This window comes from Bubalus bubalis, chromosome 15, assembly GCF_019923935.1.
Source record: "Bubalus bubalis isolate 160015118507 breed Murrah chromosome 15, NDDB_SH_1, whole genome shotgun sequence".
In the NCBI taxonomy this organism is placed as follows: domain Eukaryota; kingdom Metazoa; phylum Chordata; class Mammalia; order Artiodactyla; family Bovidae; genus Bubalus; species Bubalus bubalis.
In genome coordinates this window covers 27,045,709-27,070,203 of record NC_059171.1, presented here as the reverse complement: position 1 = coordinate 27,070,203, position 24,495 = coordinate 27,045,709, and the positions used below count along the sequence as shown (strand labels likewise).

Sequence of the window (24,495 nt, the reverse complement as noted above, 5' to 3'; positions counted from 1 at the left end):
TAAGGTTTATAATGTACATCTTTAAATTATTACATGATACATTCAAATGATATTTTATTATTTCATGTATAGTTTGAGAACCAAAAGTATACTTCCATTTCTCTCCTTTATGATATTGTCATGCGTTTTACTTTTACATATTACTATAAACTTATGTTGTTGTTCAGTCTCTTAAGTTGTGTCCGACTCTTTGGGACCTCATGGATTTCAGCACACCAGGCTTCCCTGTCCTTCGCTATCTTCTGGAGTTTGCTCAAACTCATGTCCATTGAGTTGTTGATGCCATCCAACCATCTTAGCCTCTGTTACCCCCTTCTCCTCCTGCCCTCACTCTTTCCCAACATCAGGGTCTTTTCCACTGAGTTGGTTCTTCACATCAGGTGGCCAAAGCATTGGAGCTTCAGCGTCAGTCCTTCCAGTGAATATTCAGGGTTGATATCCTGTAGGATTGACTGTTTTGATCTCCATGCTGTCCAAGGGACTCTCAAGAGTCTTCTCTAGCACCACAATTTGAAAGGATCAGTTCTTAGGCACTCAACATTTTGTTTAAATAGTTAATTACCTCTTCAGTTCAGTTCAGTTCAGTCGCTCAGTTGTTTCCAACTGTTTGCAACCCCATGAATCGCAGCACGCCAGGCCTGCCTGTTAATCACCAACTCCCGGAGTTCACTCAAACTCACGTCCATCGAGTCGGTGATGCCATCCAGCCATCTCATCCTCTGTTGTCCCCTTCTCCTCCTGCCCCAGTCTCTCCCAGCATCAGAATCTTTTCCAATGAGTCAACTCTTCGCATGAAGTGGCCAAAGTACTGGAGTTTCAGCTTTAGCATCATTCCTTCCAAAGAAATCCCAGGGCTGACCTCCTTCAGAATGGACTGGTTGGATCTCCTTGCAATCCAAGGGGTTCTCAAGAGTCTTCAACACCACAGTTCAAAAGCATCAATTCTTCGGCACTCGGCTTTCTTCACAGTCCAACTCTCACATCCATACATGACCACTGGAAAAACCATAGCCTTGACTAGATGGACATTTGTTGGCAAAGTAATGTCTCTGCTTTTGAATATGCTGTCTAGGTTGGTCATGACTTTCCTTCCAGGGAGTAAGCATCTTTTAATTTCATGGCTGCAATCACCATCTGCAGTGATTTTGGAGCCTCCAAAAATAAAGTCTGACACTGTTTCCACTGTTTCCCCATCTATTTCCCATGAAGTGATGGGACCAGATGCCATGATCTTCGTTTTCTGAATGTTGAGCTTTAAGCCAACTTTTTCACTCTCCTCTTTCACTTTCATCAAGAGGCTTTTTTCTTATGGCACTTTCTGCCATAAGAGTGGTGTCATCTGCATATCTGAGGTTATTGATATTTCTCCTGACAAAGAGATGTAAAAGTAGAGGGAAAAATCTTTACGTATTTACTTCTATAGTTGCCATTTCTGGTGCCCTTCATTCCTTTATGTTGATCCATAGTGTTATCTGTATAATTTTCCTCTGCCTGAAGGACTTCTAATATTTCTTATAGTGTGGGTCTTCTGGTGATGAAATATTTCAGCTTTTATGTGTCTAAAAACATTTTGCCTTGATTTTCAAAATATATTTTTTGCCATGTACAGAATTCTAGGATGATGGGTTTTTTCCTTCACTACTTTAAAGATTTTACCCCTGTGTCTATTACTTTTATTGTTTCTCATAAGAAATCATGTTATCCTTTGTTCTTTTATGCATGATATCTCTTTTTCCTCTGGCTGTTTTTAAGATTTTTCTCTTTCATCCTGACTTAGAGTGGTTTGATTATATTGTGTGTTGATGTGGTTTTCCTCATAATTCTTGTACTTGGGGGTTGCCAAACTTCCTAGATCCCTGAATTTATAGTTTTCATCAGTTTTGGCAAGTTTTCAGCCATTATTTCTTCTACTGTTTTTTTGTGTTTTGTTTTTTCCTTTTCTCTTTTCTCCTTTAAGGAATCTTAAAGGTCGGGAAGATCCAGGGATCGAACCCGGGTCTCCTGCATTGTAGACAGATGCTTCACCGTCTGAGCCACCAGGGAAGTCTTTTAAGGAATCTAGTTACCCATTATTTATTTATTTATTCCTTTTTGGCTGTGCTGGGTCTTCGTTGTTGTCTCCATTCATTCTCTAGTTGCGGAGCACAGGCTGTAGGTACATGGGCATCGGTAGTTGCAGCCCATGGGCTCAAGAGTTGCAGCTCACAGCTCTGGAGCTCATCCTCAGCGGTTGTGGTGTGTGGGCTTAGCAGCCTTGCAGCATGTGGGATCCTCCCGAATGAGAGATTGAACCATTGTCCCCTGCATTGGCAGGTGGATTCTTAACCACTGGACCTGCAGGGAAGTCCTCGTTAACCCATTTTTAGATTATGAGAAGTTAAACACCAGCTCATCAATGCTCTTTTTATTTTTCTGTTTTTGTTGTTTTGTTTTTTGTTGGTTTTTGGGTATGCTGCGTGGCATGCAGGATCTTATTTTCCAACCAGGCAACCTGTGCCCTCTAAAGTGGAAGCACAGAGTCTTAACACTGGACCGTCAGAGAGGTCTCTTAAGTCTGTTTTATTTTGGGTAGTTTCTGTTTTCATGCCTTTAATTTCACTCTTCTTTTCCAATGTCTATTCTGTCATTAATTCCATCCAGTATATTTTTCATCTAGTTTTCATCTCTAGAAGTTTGATTTAAATGATTTTAATATCCTTCATATCTCTAGTTATGAACATTTGGAATGTACTTTAATCAATACTTTAATGTTTTATCCTGCTAATTATAACTTCTGTGACCATTATCTGTTGGCATCTGTTGAATGATTGTTCTCTTCATTGTGGGTTTTGTTTTCTTTCCTCTTTGTAAACCTGGTAATCTTTGGATGAATCAAGTTGTGACTTTTACCCTATTGTATCAAAGAGTCGGACACGACTGAGCGACTGATCTGATCTGATCCTTATAAATCGTCTTGAACTTTGTTCTGTGATGCAGTTGAGTTACTTGAATTTATTACATTAACTTCACTAGGTCTTTTTAAATTTTTTTTTAGCCTAGTCTGGAGCAGTGCTGAGTCTGTGGCTGATTATTCCCCACCTCTGAGACAAGACCGTTCTGTGTATTTTGCCTATGAATTAGGAGTTCGCTCTGGTCTACCTAATGGGAATGGTCACAGCTCCCGGCCTTGTGTGAGTTCCCATCGCTGTTCCCTCAGTTGGTCCTTTCCCTGGCCTGGAGTGGTTTCCTCAAACATGTGCCGTTAGTCGTCTGCTGAGTATTTGAGAGAGGCCTCTGCAGATCTGTGGAGTGCTGTCTCTGCGGCTCTCTTCTCTGGTACTCCGCCTGATGAACTGTAGCTGCCTTGGTCTCCCCAGACTTTTCAGTTCAGATTCCTCCACCCAGGGAGTCGGCCACGTTCTACTTCACTCGCCCCTCTTTGTGCTGTGGGCTGGACCTTCAGTCAGGGCACCAAGCTGGGCACGGTAGGGCTGACCTTATTTGTTTCTTATCTCTTAAGGATCACTGTCCTTTGTTGCCTGTTGTCTCATGTCTTGAAAATTACTGTTTTATATAATTTTATGTGATTTATTTTGTCTTACTGGTTGTTTCCGAGGGAAGGCTAAATCTGGCCACTATTATTCCATCTTGGCTGCTCAATACATGTTTTTAAGTCAGAGAGTAATTTCTGTAGAATATTAGAGCTGGAAACAAAATTGAAATGGATTCATGAGCATAATGAGAAAATGGGAGTGTAGACTGTTTATTTAGAGAAGTTTGAGAAATAACAGGGCGGAAGAAAGCTCTGCTTTGAGTGCAGAGCAAAGGAATCCTTTCTCATGTGTTTTGTGAGTGGGGGAATTTTCAACATATTTAGGTGAAGGAGAAGGGGCCAGTGAAAAGGAGATAACCAACCTGCGGAAGGGCCCAGAAGAGGCAGAAGAGAAGGAAATCATCAACAGCTATTTGAGAATTAGCCTGGGAAGGGAGAAGAGGAACAAAGAAATTAACACTCTTCTCAGGCATCATATAGCAAATGCTTCACATGTTTTTTAATATAAGCCTGTCAATAACTTACAGGGTAAGTATTGTTCACTTTTATGACAGGTGAGAAATCAGGGTAGACATTTAGGTAACATACCATTTAAGCTGCTCATCAGTGGTTAACCTGACCCAAAAGCACACACTCTTCCTGGTCCCTGGGCTGTTTCTTCAAGGCAAGGAGAATAAAAGCTGGTTAAAAAAAATTTAGGCAATAATTAAAGAGAGAGAAAAGCCGTGTAACTATTGTTTTGTGTAAGTTTACTATAAAATTCATGCCTGCTCTTCTGGAGGAAAATTTGGGGAAAAGCAGATCTAAGTATGATGGTACAGAAGCATTATATAGAAGAGTTTAGTGGGAGCAGTGCTGCTAAATCTAGCCTTGCCCTGTTCTATACATTTGCTTCAGAACTAGCTCTACACACTTGTACTCTGGCTTCTTTACATCTTTATATGCAAAGAGCAGCAAACTCAGCAACTAGGTGGAAAGAAGATAAATGGTCTACGAAGTGACCTTTGTAAAGTAATTCAATTTAATTGTATGTTCTAAAAGGACACGAAGCTGTAATTGTGGCCATTGTTAGCATCCTTTGGCCCGGAACCCTGTCTGTTTTATATACCAGTATTTGCTTAATGCCAAACACCATGTCTGGCACATAATAGACATTCAGTAAATCAATTTGTAAATGAAAATCTATAGATTTTTGAGGTCCCATGCATGTTATTTAAGAAAGTTAGGTAAAGATTAAGGGAGACTCCCCTCTTGCTAGGCCCCAGGTGCTTTTTAAAAGAATAAGGGAAAAGGCTTTTCCAGTAGGGCTCTTGTAGTATATTTCCAATAATAAAATAGTTTACTACACTGACTTCTTAGATCTTTATTAAAGACATCGCTCATCTTCAGTCAACTCACAGAGCCAAGCTAGCTTGGAGACTCCCGGCCATCGTCTTCTCCTGTAGACTCCGCAGAAGAGCCCTGCCAGTGGTTAAGCTCTGTCACATTCTGGATGTTGCTTTTCTCCTTTCATTTCCTCTATCTGCCTTTTTATACTTGAGATGATTGACATGATAAATGCAGTAACTTTAAGTATGTAATGTGCCCTTTTCTTGTGTCCTAATAAATTATATAAATTAATCTTGTCAGAATGCAGCAAGACGGACTGTTTCATGGTTTCCTAACACGGTTTTCCAGATCCGTACATTCACAGTCGAGTACGCATTTGTACTAAGGCAAAGGGCTAAAAGTTGCTGGCTTGTTCAGCATTGCCCAGGTCTTTGGCATGCATATGAAGAAAATGTATTTGTTGTATCATTGCCTCGTGTTACTGCTTTGCGCCATTATGTTAGCGTGTATACTTCCTGCAGTATCGAGTTTAATCCACACAGTGGTGCTAGAAAACCAGGAATTGATTGTTTCTAACCTGTGTGTATGTATTTTTAGCTTCCAGATAAAATAAACACTCCCTCGAGTTATGTAATAACAGTTTCCTCAGCCTCTATCAAATCCATCATAAAGTTACAATGGTTTTACCTCTGGAAGTCTCTAAACTTCAGCCATTCTTACCTGGATGACTGCAGTAGCATCCTGGTGGGTCTTCCAGGGTTTCCTTTGCTCTGCTCTGTTTTCCATATTTAGTTATAAGTAAACCTTCTGTACAGAGAAGGCAATGGCACCCCACTCCAGTACTCTTGCCTAGAAAATCCCATGGATGGAGGAGCCTGGTAGGCTGCAGTCCATGGGGTCGCTAGAGTCGGACACAACTGAGCGACTTCACTTTCACTTTTCACTTTCATGCATTGAAGAAGGAAATGGCGACCCACTCCAGTGTTCTTGCCTGGAGAATCCCAAGGACGGGAAGCCTGGTGGGCTGCCGTCTATGGGGTCGCACAGAGTCGGACACGACTGAAGCGACTTAGCAGTAGCAGCAAACCTTCTGTAAATTTGAATCTAGACCTTACTCTCCTACTTAAAAGCTCGTAAATGAATTATTACATTGAGTTTATCAGCAAAGATGAATATAGCAAGGCCTTTTGTGATCCACCTTCTTTCTGCCCAGTTCTCTAGTTTCATACGTCTATAGCCTTTCCTCGTGCAGTTCTTCTTGTGATAAGTTGGGTGGGTGGGTGTTTTTGTGTGTGCGCTCAGTTAAGTTGGACTCTCTGACTTGTTTTTTTGAAATCAAGTTTTTCCTTCTACTTTTGCCTGTTGTCCTTTGCCAGTGATAAGTAGGGGTGTGTGTTTGTGTGTGTGTAGGGGTGTGTGTGTGTGGATGTGTGTGGGTGTAGGGGTGTGTGTGTGTAAAGGTGTGTGTGTGTGTAGGCATATTTAAGTTAACTCTACCTTATCCTTTGTGTGTGTGTGTGTGTGTGTGTGTGTGTGTGTGTGTGTGCTTACGCTCAGTCAAGTCAGACTCTTTGCAACCCCATGGACTGTAGCCCGCCAGGCTCCTCTATCCATGGGATTTCCCAAGCAAGAATATTGGAGCGGGTTGCAATTTCCTGCTCCAGGGGATCTTCCCGATCCAGGGATTCAACCTGTGTCCCTTTGGCTCAAATTTTTGAAAGCCTTCATTAATTTCCCCAAGTAGATCAGCTTCCACTGTTAGTGGTTCTCACAGTCTCCAGTAATTTTTCTCTGTACAATTTATTGCAGTTTAATTATATATTTATTTGATTAATTATATACATATTTACATTTATATGGGTCTTCCCTTGTGACTCAGCTGGTAAAGAATCCACCTGCTATGCAGGAGACCTGGGTTCGATCCCTGGGTTGGGAAGATCTCTTGGAGAAGGTAAGGCTACCCACTCCAGTATTCTGGTCTCGAGAATTGCATGGACTGTATAGTCCATGGGGTCGAAAAGAGTCAAACATGACTGAGCGACTTTCACTTCACTTCACTTACATTTATATATAATGTATTTATTTATTTGCCTAACGTCCATTTCCCCACTGGATCACAAGTGTTAAGAAAATAGATTCTGTGATTTTATGCCTATTAAAATATTTGCTAAATAAATGAATGAATAAATGTAAGTCAGCCAGTACTCAAGACGGGTATTAGAAGTAGGGACAGGTGAGCATTTGGGGAAAAAAGACGAAAATACTTGCAATCAGAATATAGTAAGGTGAGTTTCATAATTAAGTACTGGCTAAGCATAGTCTACTTATGTATTTCCTTTTGGAACAGAAATTAATTCTAGGTCATGAGGAGCCCTGAACTATAAGGGTTTCTATCTACATAGAAGAGAAGGAGGAGTGGGAGGCAGATTTAAAATTGTCGAAGCAGCTAAGAAAGTAGATCTTATAAGTTCTTATAATAAGAACAGTTGTAACTATGTGAGTTGATGGATGTATGTGTTAAACTTATTTGGTAATCATTTCTCAATACATACATATATCATTATGTTGTATACCTTAAACTTATACAGTGCTGTATATCAATTATATCTCAATAAAGCTTGAAAAAAGTAAAATTATGGAAATGCCCTAGTGGAAAAGAAGCACTGTTGTTTGAGTAGGAAACCTTATTTCTGTTCCAGATATGATACTGTTTTGTTCTGTACTCTTGGGAAAGATGTGGTATAACATTAGTAGTCACCATTTACACTTTGTTTCCATCGTTATATAATGAGATAATAAAAACATTCTCTTTATTTCTTAACATGTAGTAAAAATGAATGAGTTAATAGACAGAAAAGGATTTTTAAAAGTACAAAAACACTTTATAATGTAGTGTACTTAATATTTGCCCAGAAGACAGGGAATCTTTCAATTTTAGAATTTCTCTGTGCTTTATATTCGTAATTATAAGGAAGAGGTACCTAAAAGAAAAGAGTGTGGTTTGAAAAGCTCTATCTCCCGCAGCACTATACTATAACTTCTGGAAGCGAACGGCCTCGTCAGTTTGATTCACTGTTTACCCTTTGCACACAGTGCCTAGTTGGTGCCCAGAAATTGTTTTTGAATGAATAATATAAGTAAATTGTCCCGAAGGCCTTGGTAATTAGTGTTCTGTTTTTTGTTTTTTTTTTAACTTTGTTGGCATCCTGCAGAAAAGAACAATCTGAGGAAAGCTCTTGGTGTTTATGTTTATTTTTCTTATATTTCAGCTGTGGCAGAAGTAAAACTTCGAGATGATCAATATACACTGGAACACATGCATGCTTTTGGAATGTATAATTACCTACACTGTGATCCATGGTATCAAGACAGTGTCTACTACATTGATAACCTTGGAAGAATTATGAATTTAACAGTGATGCTGGTAAGAAAAAGATGTATAATATTAGGATTTTTCCAATAAATTTGATCCTTAATTTTCACTTTTCATCTGATGGCCACAGAATTGAGGTACACATACCTTTAATATATGGAGTCGTATCATCAGTTTGTATAAGGCTTCATTTTGTTTAATTCAACTTTAATTTTTCCCTTCATTCCTGTTACTTTAACTTATTCTCCTCTACTCCTACCAATAGGCAATTTCTTAATGTATTTTATATCTCAATATTGATGTAACTGTTCATGTCTGCTTTTTCTATGTGAGTTGTTAGCCCTGACTATGACAGTGGATTTATCTGTGGTTCCCTTTTGGTTAACTTTTGCTTAATGTATTTTTAAAGATGTTAATTGGGAATAGATCTCTTAGGATTGTTTTGTCTGCTGTGGATCAGTCCTTTTAGTGTTATAAAATATCCCTGTTTATCTCTGGGCTTTGGGAATAATTTCTGTCTTGAAATATTCTGAAATTTAATATAGCTGTCCTGGCTTTTTGTTTGTTTAATTAGTATTTGTCTTTTTCTGTTCTTTCTTTGAGTTTGTAAGTGTTAGTATTTTTAAAATGGCCCTTGTAAAGAGCATGTAGTTAGGTCTTGTTTTTTAATCCAGAATGACAATCTGTGTCCTTTAATTGGCTTAGTTCATTTATATTTAATTACTGTTATGGTTGGGTTTACCAACCATAATGGGTTGGTAATGGGTTGGGTAATGTTATGTTACCCTTTTGTTAATTTTTCCTGTTTTGAACCATCAGTTTTTTTGTTCCTTTGTGTCCCTCTTTAAAAATGTCCCTCTTTTTCTTAAAAAAAATTTTTTAATTAAAATTCCACTTAATTTTCTCTTTTGGCTTCTTATTTAAACTTGCTTGTGTTATTGACTATGAGGATTACTCCATTTCTTCTAAAGGATTCTTGCCCACAGTAGTAGATATAATGGTCATTGAATTAAATTCACCCATTCTGGCCCATTTTAATTCACTGATTCCTAAAATGTGGATGTTCACTCTTGCCATCTCCTGTTTAATCACTGCCGATTTACCTTGATTCATGGACGTAACATTCCAGATTCCTATGCAGTATTGTTCTTTATAGCATCAGACTTTACTTTCACCACCAGATACATCCACAACTGGGCGTTGTTTCCGCTTTGACCCAGCCTCTTCATTCCTTCGGGAGCTATTTCTCCACTCTTCTGCAGTAGCATATTGGGCACCTACCAACGTGGAGAGTCCATCTTTCAGTTTCATGTCCTTTTGCCTTCTCATACTGTTCGTGGGGTTCTCGGACAAGAACACCAAACTGGTTTGCCATTGCCTTCTCCAGTGGACCATGTTTTGTCAGAACTCTCCCCCGTGACCTGTCCATCCTGGGTGGCCCTATAAAAGGTTGTTGTTGAACCACGAAAAGACGCTGGGATTCTTGGCCTCCAGAGGAGAAGAATTCAATCTGGGGCCGGAGACGAGGCTTGATCACTCAGAGCTTTGTGTAATAAACTTTTATTAAACTATAAAAGAGATAGAGAAAGCTTCTGACATAGGCATGAGAAGGGGGCAGAAAGAGAACCCCCATGCTAGTGTTAGCAATGGAGTTATATATTCTCTAATTAGTTATTCAGTTCAGTTGCTCAGTCGTGTCTGACTCTTTGCAACCTCATGAAATGCAGCACGCCAGGCCTCCTGTCCATCACCAACTCCCGGAGTTCACTCAGACTCATGTCCATCAAGTCAGTGATGCCATCCAGCCGTCTCATCCTCTGTCGTCCCCTTCTCCTCCTGCCTCTAATCCCTCCCAGCATCAGGATCTTTTCCAGTGAGTCAACTTTTCACATGAGGTGGCCAAAGTATTGGAGTTTCAGCTTCAGCATCAGTCCTTCCAATGAACACCCAGGACTGATCTCCTTTAGAATGGACTGGTTGTATCTCCTTGCAGTCCAAGGGGACTCTCAAGAGTCTTCTCCAACACCACAGTTTAAAAGCATCAATTCTTCAGTGCTCAGCTTTCTTCACAGTCCAACTCTTACATCCATACATGACCACTGGAAAAACCATAGCCTTGACTAGACAGACCTTTGTTGGCAAAGTACTATCTCTGCTTTTCAATATGCTGTCTAGGTTGGTCATAACTTTCCTTCCAAGGAGTAAGCATCTTTTAATTTCATGGCTGCAGTCACCATCTGCAGTGATTTTGAGCTCCCCAAAATAAAGTCTGACACTGTTTCCACTGTTTTCCCATCTATTTCCCATGAAGTGATGGGACCAGATGCCATGATCTTTGTTTTCTGAATGTTGAGCTTTAAGCCAACTTTTTCACTCTCCTCTTTCACTTTCATCAAGAGGCTTTTTAGTTCCTCTTCACTTTCTGCCATAAGAGTGGTGTCATCTGAATATCTGAGGTTATTGATATTTCGCCCAGCAATCTTGATTCCAGCTTATGCTTCTTCCAGCCCAGCGTATCTCATGATGTACTCTGCATATAAGTTGAACAAGCAGGGTGACAATATACAGCCTTGACGTACTCCTTTTCCTATTTGGAACCGGTCTGTTGTTCCATGTTCAGTTCTAACTCTTGCTTCCTGACCTGCATATAGGTTTCTCAAAAGGCAGGTCAGGTGGTCTGGTATTCCCATCTCTTTCAGAATTTTCCACAGTTTATTGTGATCCACACAGTCAAAGGCTTTGGCATAGTCAATAAAGCAGAAATAGATGTTTTTCTGGAACTCTCTTGCTTTCTCCATGATCCAGCAGATGTTGGCAATTTGATCTCTGGTTCCTCTGCCTTTTCTAAAACCAGCTTGAACATCTGGAAGTTCACAGTTCACGTACTGCTGAAGCCTGGCTTGCAGAATTTTGAGCATTACTTTACTAGCATGTGAGATGAGTGCAATTGTGTGGGAGTTTGAGCACTCTTTGGCACTGCCTTTCTTTGGGATTGGAATGAAAACTGACCTTTTCCAGTCGTGTGGCCACTGCTGAGTTTTCCAAATTTGCTGGCATATTGAGTGCAGCACTTTCACAGCATCATCTTTCAGGATTTGAAATAGCTCAACTGGAATTTCATCACCTCCACTAGCTTTGTTCATAGTGATGCTTTCTAAGGCCCACTTGACTTCACATTCCAGGATGTCTAGCTCTAGGTGAGTGATCACTCCATTATGATTATCTGGGTCATGGAGCTCTTTTTTGTACAGTTCTTCTATATATTCTTGCCACCTCTTCTTAGTATCTTCTGCTTCTGTTAGGTCCCTACCATTTCTGTCCTTTATCTGTCCTTTTCTGTCCTTCATCTTTGCATGAAATGTTCCCTTGGTATCTCTAATTTTCTTGAAGAGATCTCTAGTCTTTCCTATTCTGTTGTTTTCCTCTATTTCTTTGCATTGATCGCTGAGGAAGGCTTTCTTATGTCTCCTTGCTATTCTTTGGAACTCTGCATTCAGATGCTTATATCTTTCCTTTCTCCTTTGCTTTTCGCTTCTCTTCTCTTCACAGCTATTTGTAAGGCCTCCCCAGACAGCCATTTTGCTTTTTTGCATTTCTTTTCCATGGGGATGGTCTTGATCCCTGTCTCCTGTACAGTGTCACAAACCTCCATCAGGAGGTTCATCAGGAACTCTATCAGATCTAGTCCCTTAAATCTATTTCTCACTTCCACTGTATAATCATAAGGGATTTGATTTAGGTCATACCTGAATGGTCTAGTAGTTTTCCCCACTTTCTTCAATTTAAGTCTGAATTCGGCAATAAGGAGTTCATGATCTGAGCTACAGTCAGCTCCCAGTCTTGTTTTTGCTGACTGTATAGAGTTTCTCCATCTTTGGCTGCAAAGAATATAATCAATCTGATTTTGGTGTTGACCATCTGGTGATGTCCATGTGTAGAGTCTTCTCTTGTGTTGTTGGAAGAGGGTGTTTGCTATTACAGTGAATCAAAAGAATGTCTGGAGGTTGTAAAGACCTCTCTAGATCTACTCCCATAATTTACATTTTAAGATAAGAGGATTAACCAAAAGGTTTTTTCCGGAGACTGTCCTCAAGCAGGGTACATTATTGTTATATAATCCTAAGGAATGCAGAGGGGAAAAAAGTTTGTCCTTTCTTCCTCCTCGAGAATTCCAGACCCCTCTTCTTGGGGACTCCTAGACTTCTTATCAACCAGCCTAGGAGATGACTCTCTCACCTACATGGCATAGCTCAATCACAGCTTCATTGAGTTAGACAAGGTTGTGATTCATGTGATCAGTTTGCTTAGTTTTCTGTGATTGTGGTTTTCATTCTGTCTGCCATCTGATGGATGGCTTGTGCAAGCTTCCTGATGAGAGGGACTGGCTGTGGAGGAAACTGGGTCTTGTTCTGGTAGGCAAGGCCATGCTTAATTCAGTTCAGTTCGGTCATTCAGTCATGTCGGTCTCTTTGCGACCCCATGGACTGCAGCATGCCAGGCTTCCCTGTCAATCACCAACTCTAGGAACCTACTCAAACTCACATCCATCGAGTTGGTGATGCCATCCAACCATCTTATCCTCTGTCGTCCCCTTCTCCTCCTGCCTTCAATCTTTCCCAGCATCAGAGTGTTTTCCAAGGAGTCAGTTCTTTCCATCAGGTGACCTGAGTATTGGAGTTTCAGCTTCAGCATCAGTCCTTCCAATGAATATTCAGGATTGATTTCCTTTATGATGGACTGGTTGGATCTCCTTGCAGTCCAAGGGACTCTCAAGAGTCTTCTCCAACATCACACTTCAAAAGCATCAATTCTTTGGGGCTCAGCTTTCTTTATGGTCCAACTCTCAGGTCCATTCATGAGTACTGGAAAAACCGTAGCTTGACTAGACGGACCTTTGTTGGCTTAATAATGTCTCTGCTTTTTAATATGCTGTCTAGGTTGATCATAGCTTTTCTTCCAAGAAGCAAGTGTTTTTTAATTTCATGGCTGCAATCACCATCTGCAGTGATTTTGGAGCCCAAAAAAATAAAGTCTCTCACTGTTTCCATTGTTTCCCCATCTATTTGCCATGAAGTGGTGGGACTGGATGCCTTGATCTTCATTTTCTGAATGTTGAGCTTTAAGCCAAGTTTTTCACTCTCCTCTTTCACTTTCATCAAGAGGCTCTTTAGGTCTTCTTCACTTTCTGCCATAAGGGTGGTGTCATCTGCATATCTGAGGTTATTGATATTTCTCCCGGCAATCTTGATTCCTGCCTGTGCTTCATCCAGCCCAGCATTTCTCAAAGGTACTCTGCCTATAAGTTAAATAAGCAGGGTGACGATATACAGCCTTGGAGAAGGAAATGGCAACCCACTCCAGTATTCTTGCCTGGAGAATCCCATGTACAGAGGAGCCTGGCAGACTACAGTCCACGGGGTCCCACAGAGTCGGACATGACTGAGCGACTGAGCACTACAATATTACAATAGTACAGCCTTGACGTACTCCTTTCCTGATTTGGAACCAGTCTGTTGTTCCATGTACAGTTCTAACTGTTGCCTCTTGCCTGCATACAGGTTTCTCAGGAGGCAGGTCAGGTGGTTTGTTGTGATCCACACAGTCAAAGGGGTTGGCGTAGTTAATAAAGCAGAAGTAGATACATTTCTGGAACTCTCTTGCTTTTTCAATAATCCAGTGGATGTTGGCAATTTGATTTCTGGTTCCTCTGCCTTTTCTAAATCCAGCTTGAACATCTGGAAGTTCATGATTCACATATGGCTGAAGCCTGGCTTGGGCAATTTTGAGCATGACTTTACTAGCGTGTGAGATGAGTGCAATTGTGCGGTAGTTTGAGCATTCTTTGGCATTGCCTTTCTTTGGGATTGGAATGAAAACTGACCTTTTCCAGTCGTGTGGCCACTGCTGAGTTTTCCAAATTTGCTGGCATATTGAGTGTAACACTTTCACAGCATCATCTTTCAGGATTTGAAATAGCTCAGTTGGAATTCCATCACCTCCACTAGCTTTGTTTGTAGTGATGCTTCCTAAGGCCTTCTTGACTTCACATTCCAGGATGTCTGGCTCTAGGTGAGTCATCACACCATCATAGTTATCTGAGTTATGAAAGGCCTTGCTCAGTAAATCTTTATCCAATTTTCTGCTGATGGGTGGGGCTGTGTTCCCTCCCTGTAGTTTGGCCTGAGGCCAAACTATGGTAGGGGTAATGGCAGCAATGGGAACCTCCTTCAAAAAGACTTATGCTGTCACACTCAGGACTGTTGGAGTCAACTCCTAGGAGAGTCAGTGCCCCGACCCCGCGGCAGGCCACTGTTGACCCACGCCTCTGCCAGGGACTCGGGCAAGTCTGGCTCAGTCTCTTGTGGGGTCACTACTCTTTTCTGCTGGGTCCTGGTGCACAAAAGGTTTCCTTGTGGTATTTTTAATTGTTAGTGTAGACATTGTAGTACTCATCCTTAACTTATCCTAGTTTTCTTTTAATTAATGTTATTCCAGTTAAAAAACAATGTAAAACCCTACAGTAATATAACTCCTTTACTTCCTTTTCCATCCTTTGAGCTATTGTCATACTTTTTGCTTCTTCATATGTTGTAAACTTCATAATACATTGTTAATGTGCTTGCTTTAAGTAATCAGTGGTCTGTTAATAGTTTCCTGACTGCTCTTTGCTCTTTCCAGCTTTCCTCTATATATATTTCATCTACAGAATCTAATTTGTTTGCTCTTAACTCCTCTCATTTAAAGTCCTTAAATATTTCCTTTATGGCAAGGAACACACTTTTTAACATGTAATTTTAGAATAGGTAATGCATTCATGTGATTTAAAAAACAAATTTAAAAAGATATTTAGTAAAGTCTTTCTGACCCCAGTTTTACCTGTCCTTTCCCTCTATTATTTCTTTTTACTAGTTTCTTGATATATTCTTCCAGAGGTGGATTTGTGTGTGTGTGTTTGATTTTTAATTTTCTGGCAAGTATAAGCATAAAGTGATATATTTGTTTAAAAAATACAAACTCTTCACCTTGGCAATAGCCTATTATGCCCTTTTCTCCAGCTTTGTCTTTCACCACTTTGTACACTGCATTCTAACAATACCGTGTAACTAAAACCTGTCCTGTATCCCTCTGCCTCCAGCCCTTTCTTTACCTTCTCTCTGATTTCTGTCTCAGGCTGCCTCACAGTCTTCACTTAAGTTTCAGCTAACTGTTTCATCTAGGAAGCACCCTGAGGTCCTCTCTTTCCTCCTCCAGGATATTCAAACCATTAGTCTTAGATCTGCATGGACTGTGAGTTTTTCTGCATAGGGCTAGATAATAAATGTTGCAGGGTTTATGGACCAGACAGTCTTAAGTCACAGCTGCTCAGTTTTGCTATAGTAGTTGTGAAAATGGCAGTTCACAATATGTAAACAGTGAGTATGGCTGCATTCCAATAAAACTTTATTTACAAAGACAACAGGCTAATTTTTAAGCTTACGGAGTATAACTTGCCAACCCTGATCTAGGCTGTGTGTCTTATATTTTTATAATCCTAGCAGCCAACAGAAGGCTTAATCAGTATGTTTATAAAATGGATAACAGTTCCTTAAAGCTTGCTGGCTTTACACTTTTGATATTATCTATTATTTCTTCTTCAGGTAAAAGTGTGAGTCTCGTTTGTTGAGATAGTATTACTGAATAAGAAATATTTATTTCTCTTCAACAAACATTTATTGAATTACTGCTACCTGTCACCACGGAAGTGAGGATAAGATGTAGAAATAGTACGGAGGAGGAAATAGCTTACTACTATGCATGGTCAGGCTGAGCAACTTCACTTTCTCTTTTCACTTTCATGCACTGGAGAAGGAAATGGCAACCCACTCCAGTGTTCTTGCCTGGAGAATCCCAGGGACGGGGGAGCCTGGTGGGCTGACGTCTATGGGGTCGCACAGAGTCGGACACGACTGAAGCGACTTAGCAGCAGCAGCAGCACCAGTGGTACAGAGTACCACACTAACTTATTATTTTTTTGATCAGCAACAAAGGAAATCAGCTTGCTCTTTGAACTATATTGGGAGCAGGTGGAGAGTATTGGCTGCTGTGGCTTTTTTTTTAAAGCGAAAACAGTTCTTACATAACTTTTAGTGTCTGATTTTTTTTTTTTTTTTTTAGTCAAAGGCACACATGCACAAATCTCAAGGAGGTTTTTATTTGCGTCTGATTTACAAAAATGACCATCCTTGTTAATGTGGGCTAAACATTATTGTGGTCACAGTGAATGAAGGCTGTGGGGCCTAAGAAAGGAAATCCACAAGTTGTTTAACCTTTAGATTTTGTCAGGAGCCAGCAGGTGGCAGCAGGGCAACACAGGTTTATAGAGGCATTGTATTGATAAGGTCCGAATCAGCTTAATTTGTGGGGTGTATGTGTTCAGTCGTGCAGTTGTGTCAGACTCCAGCCTGCCAGGTTCCTCTGTCCATGGATTCTCCAGGCAAGAATACTGGAATGGGTTGCCATTTCCTTCTCCAGGGGATCTTCCCAACCTAAGGATCAAACCTGCCTCTCCTGTGTCTCCTGCATTGGCAGGCGGATTCTTTACCACTGAGCCACCTGGGAATCTCAGCCACAAGCCACTGAGCCAACTTGTGGTTTACAGTCCTTAATTTCAGAAAAATGTCAGTTGAAAGGAAGTTCACTTAGGAAGTAGAAAAATTCCAGTTCCTTAGAAAAGCAAAAAAAAAAAAGAAAAAACAGTGTTTAAAATTTGATTCTTTATTGTATTGTCATTTTATCATATCGGGGCTTATTTTAAAGTACTGTGTTCTGTTTCTTAATATTTAGGGGATTAATTCTGTCCTAATTTCTTTTATCTGAAAAACACATGTTTTTGCTAATAAAGAACATCATCTTGTGATGCCTCTTTAAATTGCATGTAAAGATCCAGAGGAGAGTTACTGGTTCCATCTGAAGCATGCACTTGTGAGGCTGTGTCTCGGAGTTACTGGTTACAGCTGCTTGCTAGTCCAGCTCAGTTATTTACCAGTATATTTTTATCTAGACCTGAGTCCAGCTTATGTTCTACAGTTGAGTTTACTAGCAGGGAGCCAGTGATTTATCTGGTTAAAAAAAAATGAGAGGTGTAAAGTTCTTGGAACTGTGTGTGCTTAATACACTATTGAAAGCTTTGTGGTACATAAAGACATTACTTAATCAAATTATGATTAATTTAAAACAACTTTCCTTGAAATTCTAGCTAAAAAGTGGGGGAAAGATGAAGGATATAGGAAGACTTTTTTTCCTTCCAAATAGTTATTAGTGATAAAAGTCTTTCTCCAGAAAAAGATCACTCCCTTTTAAAAGGGCAAGCTTTTAAATATCAGTGTCTAATAGTAAATGGCATCCTTGTTTAGTTGGACTTTTTTTTTTAAACTTCAGTAGTGTTTTCTATAAATGTACATGTATTAGAAAAAAGCTCTGTTAGTTCAGAGCTTCTCTAGCTGTAATTAAGATCTCCAACTGTTTTAAGATGTTTTTATAAATATGTAGTTCATGTATTAGTACTAATTTGCTGTTTTTTAGACTGTCATTTGTACACAATATGTGGACAGTGATATTTTTGTAATATGTTTTATTGACTCAGGAATCTAATTAAAATACTGTATAATGTATTAGCCTAAAAGAAAAACTGAATATAGAAGTTTCGTTCATACTAGAGGGTTTTTTTTTTTTTTTGTGGGGGGAGGTGTTACTTTATAAATTGCATTCACTTCTGACGTATCATTTGTTTAGAAAAACTTGAGAATTGATTTCTTCTCCACAGGAAGTGTGGAATATAGGAAAGACCAATTTTTGGAGTGCAGTCAACCAAGATTTGAATATTGGCCCTGCCATTTCTAGCAGTGGAGTTACAGGCAAATTATTTAATTTTTTTGAGCAGGGCTTTTTATCTTTTTCAAGTGGGATAATTTTAACTTCATAAGGTTTGGAAATAATTAAATGAGATGGCAAAAGTCAAAGCACTTATTTAATACAATACTGTACATTATTATCATTCAAGAAGTACTTCATTTATCATTGAAATTTTAATTCTTTCACAATTCAGCTGTGTAGTGTTATCTCAGAATGATTGTCAACAGCTTTAAATATAGTAATGTTAACTTTTTTTTGACTGGAAGAAGAAAATGATTGGTTGGGACCAGGACATTATAGATGCTAATTACATAAAGCTTTATTATTAAGACACTGTAAAACTGTTAATGGAGGGTATTCAGAAATAATTTAGTACTCTAATTTGACTTATTAATGCAGAAGAAAATATTTTGTTGCCTACAGTCCATTTAAAATTAAAATGTATTCTGAAAACTAGGTTTCAAAAATGAGGAACATTTTAGGTTCTTTCACATAAATGATCATTTAGCTTCGAGATAACTGTGTGTTTTCTTTTGCATTTTTAATTCAATTATTTTTGACTTCACATTTATATACTTGAATATCTTAATCATTCTATTGGATGTTGCACTCATTTATCTGGTAATCATAGTCCATGGGGTTGCAGAGAGTTGGACACGACTGAGTGACTTTGACATTCACATCTGATAATCAGTTGCCTAGCAGTCTCAGTTATGTGAAGCCTTGTATTTAAAAGAAAATGGCTTAAAGCCATCTTTAGGATGGAGTATGAAATGAAGAATGATCGCTTCCTAACAATGGTTCCCTAGCTTAGATGTTGTGAAGGGCATGTAGTGGGGGAGACCACTAGAAACTTTGCTTTGAAACAACTATTTTGAGGAAAAAGTTGCATTTTATTTTAACTTATTCATATCTTTTAATTATGTATATCACATGTAAATTACTCTGTTTTTTAAAAAAAGTCAAGCAATGTATTGAAGCAGTAATGGAAATTTCCCCTTGACCACCAGTCTCCTTTACCACCAGGTCTCGTTTTCCTTCTGATGGTAAACGCTGAAATACCCTGGTCTGTCTGTAGCTTACTCTGTGCTGTCATATCACACTGTTTGTTCCGACATATATGGATTTATATGTTTTCTGCATCTGCATTTTTTTTTTCAGTCATTATCTTGGAGATCTTTTTAATGTGTTATAAATCTACTTCAGGGGACTTGGTGGTCTGGTAGTTAAGACTCTGCCTTCCAGTGAAGGGGGTGCAGGTTTTCAGTCCCTGGTCAGGGAGCCAAGATCCCACATGCCTCACAGACAAAAAACATAAAACAGAAGCAATAGCATAACAAATTCAACAAAGACTTTAAAAATGGTCCACATTAAAAAATCTTTAAAAAATTAAATCTACTTTAGTATAACTAAGTTATTTGGTATTCCAAAGGATAGTTATGCCAGTTAACCATTCATCTGCCTGTGCTCTCCAGACAGAGATGCCAGGTACACATTTATATTTGAGCACATTGGATTTATTTGTGAAGCAGAGGAGGGATGTGCACGATGGGGAACCACAGGATGTCTCAGTAAGAGGATGGTAGAAAGGACATTGTAGGATTAGGCTTGTATTAGATGGTTTGGGGAGAGGATTTTAGAAACTGGGGCTTTGCTCTGGGTTGGCTACTGTTAGGAAACTGGATAATTCCATGATGGGTATCTTAGTAAGTCTTGTCCAGAAGGAGGGAAGACTGGACCAAGGCTTAAGCTGTGATAGGTGATATTAGCATGGATTAGGATCCTATTTGTGGCTTTGAGAACATTCATATTTTATATGTATTCAGTTACCATTATGGCGTGATGCTGTTTTTCTCTTGTTTGGTCATAATGACAGAGGTCACACAGTGTCCTTGTCTGATGTTGATGTTCTGTGAAATTGTTTGTTTATCAGGAGAATATGGCTGTTAGTGTCACTAGCTCATAGCAAAGCCAAGTCCTCGCTGATACTACCAGCCTAGCATTGGGCTGTCGGGTGCTGCTATTCTCTTCCGCGCTATTGATAAACGACTAGATTGTATCTTAGTTTTTATTGGCACATTTTGTCATTTCATCATTAAAATAAACATTCTTGTTATGTGGATCTTACTGTACACGTGCAAGTATTCTAGAAGTGGAATTGTATTTGTTGTTGTGTAGTCACTAAGTCATGTCCGACTCATTTGCAACCCCATGGACTGTAGCCCGCCAGGCTCCTCTGTCTATGGCATTCTCCAGGCAAGAATACTGGAGTGGGCAGCCAGTCTCTTCTCTGGAGATCTTCCCAGCCCAGGGATAGATAGATCTTCCCAACCCGCCTCTCCTCCATGGGCAGGCAGATTCTTTACCACTGAGCCACCTGGGAGACCCACTAAAGGGTATATAACACATCATAAAATTTGATTTATAATCATTGTGAAAATCCTATACTTCTGTTCCTACCAACAGGGCACCTTAGCCAAGAATAGACATTAACAGTCTAAGATTTTTTTCCCCCCGTGGCTAATGGAGGTATCATTATTTTAATCATATTTTTTTTTTTTTTACTAGTGAGTTTGAATATTTTGGTCTTTTTTTTTTAAACCATAGTTTTGCTGTTCATATTTTTTTACTATGAAAAAAAAATGATAACCTTGTCATTCTTGTTGAGTTTTAAAGGTATTTTGTATGTTATTAGTACTGTGTTGGAAAAGGCAATGGCCACCCACTCCAGTACTCTTGCCTGGAAAATCCCATGGACAGAGGAGCCTGGAGGGCTGCAGTCCATGGAGTCGCTAAGAGTCAGACATGACTGAGCGACTTTACTTTCACTTTTCCCTTTCATGCATTGGAGAAGGAAATGGCAACCCACTCCAGTGTTCTTGCCTGGAGAATCCCAGGGATGGCGGAGCCTGGTGGGCTGCCGTCTATGGGGTCGCCCAGAGTCCGACACAACTGAAGTGACTTAGCAGCAGCAGCAGTACTGTGTTATATTTGTGGCAAGTATTTGTCTTCTTACCTCCTGTATGTCTTTTATTTACTCATAAGAAGGCTTTCTCCACCCTGAGATTATTAAAACAATCTTCTAAAAAAGTTACTTTACTTTTCTGTTAAAACATTTAGATTATTGATCTATCTGGAATAAGGAATGTTTTGTGTTTTTTTATTCCTAAAATTCCCTAATGTTCCACTATTCTTTGTTGACTAGTCCATTTCTTTCACAATAATTGGAAATACAACCTCATGTTCTAAATGCCTACACAGGCATTAGCTTGCAGTAAAATTTCTCTTCTTTCACTTAACTGACTGGATTGACTGATATTCTCTGTTCTCTTTTAATAACATACTGACTGAAGACCACAGTAAGCTTGATATGTATTGCTTGTAGACTGCTCAGGTCTCTACTGTTATAATTCTGTTTCTGCTAGCTGAGTTTTACATCAGTAATAATCAGATTTTCTCATTCTAAAAACTTGTCAACTCTGTTTATTGATGCATTTTCACTATTTAATGCAGTATTATATAAATCAGTAAAATATGACTACAAAAAGAAGGAAAGGTGCCCTTTTAAAGAAAACAAAATTGCATGCTTTAGAAAGAAACAATGGGTCACTAAAAAACTTGAGGCTAATAAGAACATAGTTTAATTAATTAAATCTTTTTTAGGGTCAGTTCAGTCACTCAGTCATGTCCGACTCTTTGCGACCCCATGAATCGCAGCACCCCAGGCCTCCCTGTCCATCACCAACTCCCGGAGTTCACTCACACTCACGTCCATCGAGTCAGTGATGCCATCCAGCCATCTCATCCTCTGGCGTCCCCTTCTCCTCCTGCCCCCAATCCCTCCCAGCATCAGAGTCTTTTCCAGTGAGTCAACTCTTGGCATGAGGTGGCCAAAGTACTGGAGTTTCAGCTTCAGCATCATTCCTTCCAAAGAAATCCCAGGGCTGATCTCCTTCAGAATGGACTGGTTGGATCTCCTTGCAGTCCAAGGGACTCTCAAGAGTCTTCTCCAACACCACAGTTCAAAAGCATCAATTTTTCGGCGCTCAGCCTTCTTCACAGTCCAACTCTCACATCCATACATGACCACAGGAAAAACCATAGCCTTGACTAGACGGACCTTTGTTGGCAAAGTAATGTCTCTGCTTTTGAACATGCTATCTAGGTTGGTCATAACTTCCTTTCCAAAGAGTAAGCATCTTTAAATTTCATGGCTGCAGTCACCATCTGCAGTGACTTTGGAGCCCAGAAAAATAAAGTCTGACACTGTTTCCCCATCTATTTCCCATGAAGTGATGGGACCAGATGCCATGATCTTCGTTTTCTGAATGTTGAGCTTTAAGCCAACTTTTTCACTCTCCTCTTTCACTTTCATCAAGAGGCTTTTTAGTTCCTCTTCACTTTCTGCCATAAGGGTGGTGTCATCTGCGTATCTGAGGTTATTGATATTTCTCCCAGCAATCTTGATTCCAGCTTGTGTTTCTTCCAGTCCAGCGTTTCTCATGATGCACTCTACATATAAGTTAAACAAGCAGGGTGACAATACACAGCCTTGACGTACTCCTTTTCCTATTTGGAACCAGTCTGTTGTTCCATGTCCAGTTCTAACTGTTGCTTCCTGACCTGCATACAGATTTCTCAAGAGGCAGGTCAGGTAGTCTGGTGTTCCCATCTCTTTCAGAATTTTCCACAGTTTATTGTGATCCACACAGTCAAAGGCTTTGGCATAGTCAATAAAGCAGAAATAGATGCTTTTCTGGAACTCTCTTGCTTTATCCATGATCCAGCGGATGTTGGAAATTTGATCTCTGGTTCCTCTGCCTTTTCTAAAACCAGCTTGAACATCAGGAAGTTCATGGTTCACATATTGCTGAAACCTGGCTTGGAGAATTTTGAGCATTACTTTACTAGCGTGTGAGATGAGTGCAATTGTGCGGTAGTTTGAGCATTCTTTGGCATTGCCTTTCTTTGGGATTGGAATGAAAACTGACCTTTTCCATTCCTGTGGCCACTGCTGAGTTTTCCAAATTTGCTGGCATATTGAGTGCAGCACTTTCACAGCATCATCTTTCAGGATTTGAAATAGCTCAACTGGAATTCCATCACCTCCACTAGCTTTGTTCGTAGTGATGCTTCCTAAGGCCCACTTGACTTCACATTCCAGGATGTCTGGCTCCTGGTGAGTGATCACACCATCGTGATTATCTAGGTCATGAAGATCTTTTTTTGTACAGTTCTTCTGTGTATTCTTTCCAATCCCAAAGAAAGGCAGTTTTCATTCCAATCCCAAAGAAAGGCAATGCCAAAGAATGCTCAAACTACCGCACAATTGCACTCATCTCACACGCTAGTAATGCTCAAAATAATCCAAACCAGGTTTCAGCAATATGTGAACCGTGAACTTCCTGATGTTCAAGCTGGTTTTAGAAAAGGCAGAGAAACCAGAGATCAAATTGCCAACATCCGCTGGATCATGGGAAAAGCAAGAGAGTTCCAGAAAAACATCTATTTCTGCTTTATTGACTATGCCAAAGCCTTTGACTGTGTGGATCACAATAAACTGTGGAAAATTCTGAAAGAGATGGGAATACCATACCACCTGATCTGCCTCTTGAGAAACCTATATGCAGGTCAGCAAGCAACAGTTAGAACTGGACATGGAACAACAGACTGGTTCCAAATAGGAAAAGGAGTACGTCAAGGCTGTATATTGTCACCCTGCTTATTTAACTTCTATGCAGAGTACATCATGAGAAACGCTGGACTGGAAGAAACACAAGCTGGAATCAAGATTGCCGGGAGAAATATCAATAACCTCAGATACGCAGATGACACCACCCTTATGGCAGAAAGTGAAGAGGAACTAAAAAGCCTCTTGATGAAAGTGAAAGTGAAGAGTGAAAAAGTTGGCTTAAAGCTCAACATTCAGAAAACGAAGATCATGGCATCCGGTCCCACCACTTCATGGGAAATAGATGGGGAAACAGTGGAAACAGTGTCAGACTTTATTTTTCTGGGCTCCAAAATCACTGCAGATGGTGACTGCAGCCATGAAATTAAAAGACGCTTACTCCTTGGAAGGAAAGTTATGACCAACCTAGATAGCATGTTCAAAAGCAGAGACATTACTTTGCCAACAAAGGTCCGTCTAGTCAAGGCTATGGTTTTTCCTGTGGTCATGTATGGATGTGAGAGTTGGACTGTGAAGAAGGCTGAGCGCCGAAGAATTGATGCTTTTGAACTGTGGTGTTGGAGAAGACTCTTGAGAGTCCCTTGGACTGCAAGGAGATCCAACCAGTCCATTCTGAAGGAGATGAGCCCTGGGATTTCTTTGGAAGGAATCATGCTAAAGCTGAAACTCCAGTACTTT

The 24,495-nt window shown here is 39.9% G+C and overlaps 1 protein-coding gene across 1 annotated transcript in view; it reads left to right on the top strand.

The window, feature by feature from the left end:
• NUDCD1 (NudC domain containing 1) overlaps positions 1-24,495 on the top strand; it is a 94,070-nt gene that overhangs the window by 6,045 nt on the left and 63,530 nt on the right. Inside the window, exon 2 of the mRNA XM_025265180.3 lies at positions 8,131-8,285. Coding sequence (XP_025120965.3) covers positions 8,131-8,285 — 155 coding nt within the window. The remainder of the gene's footprint in view (positions 1-8,130; positions 8,286-24,495) is intronic.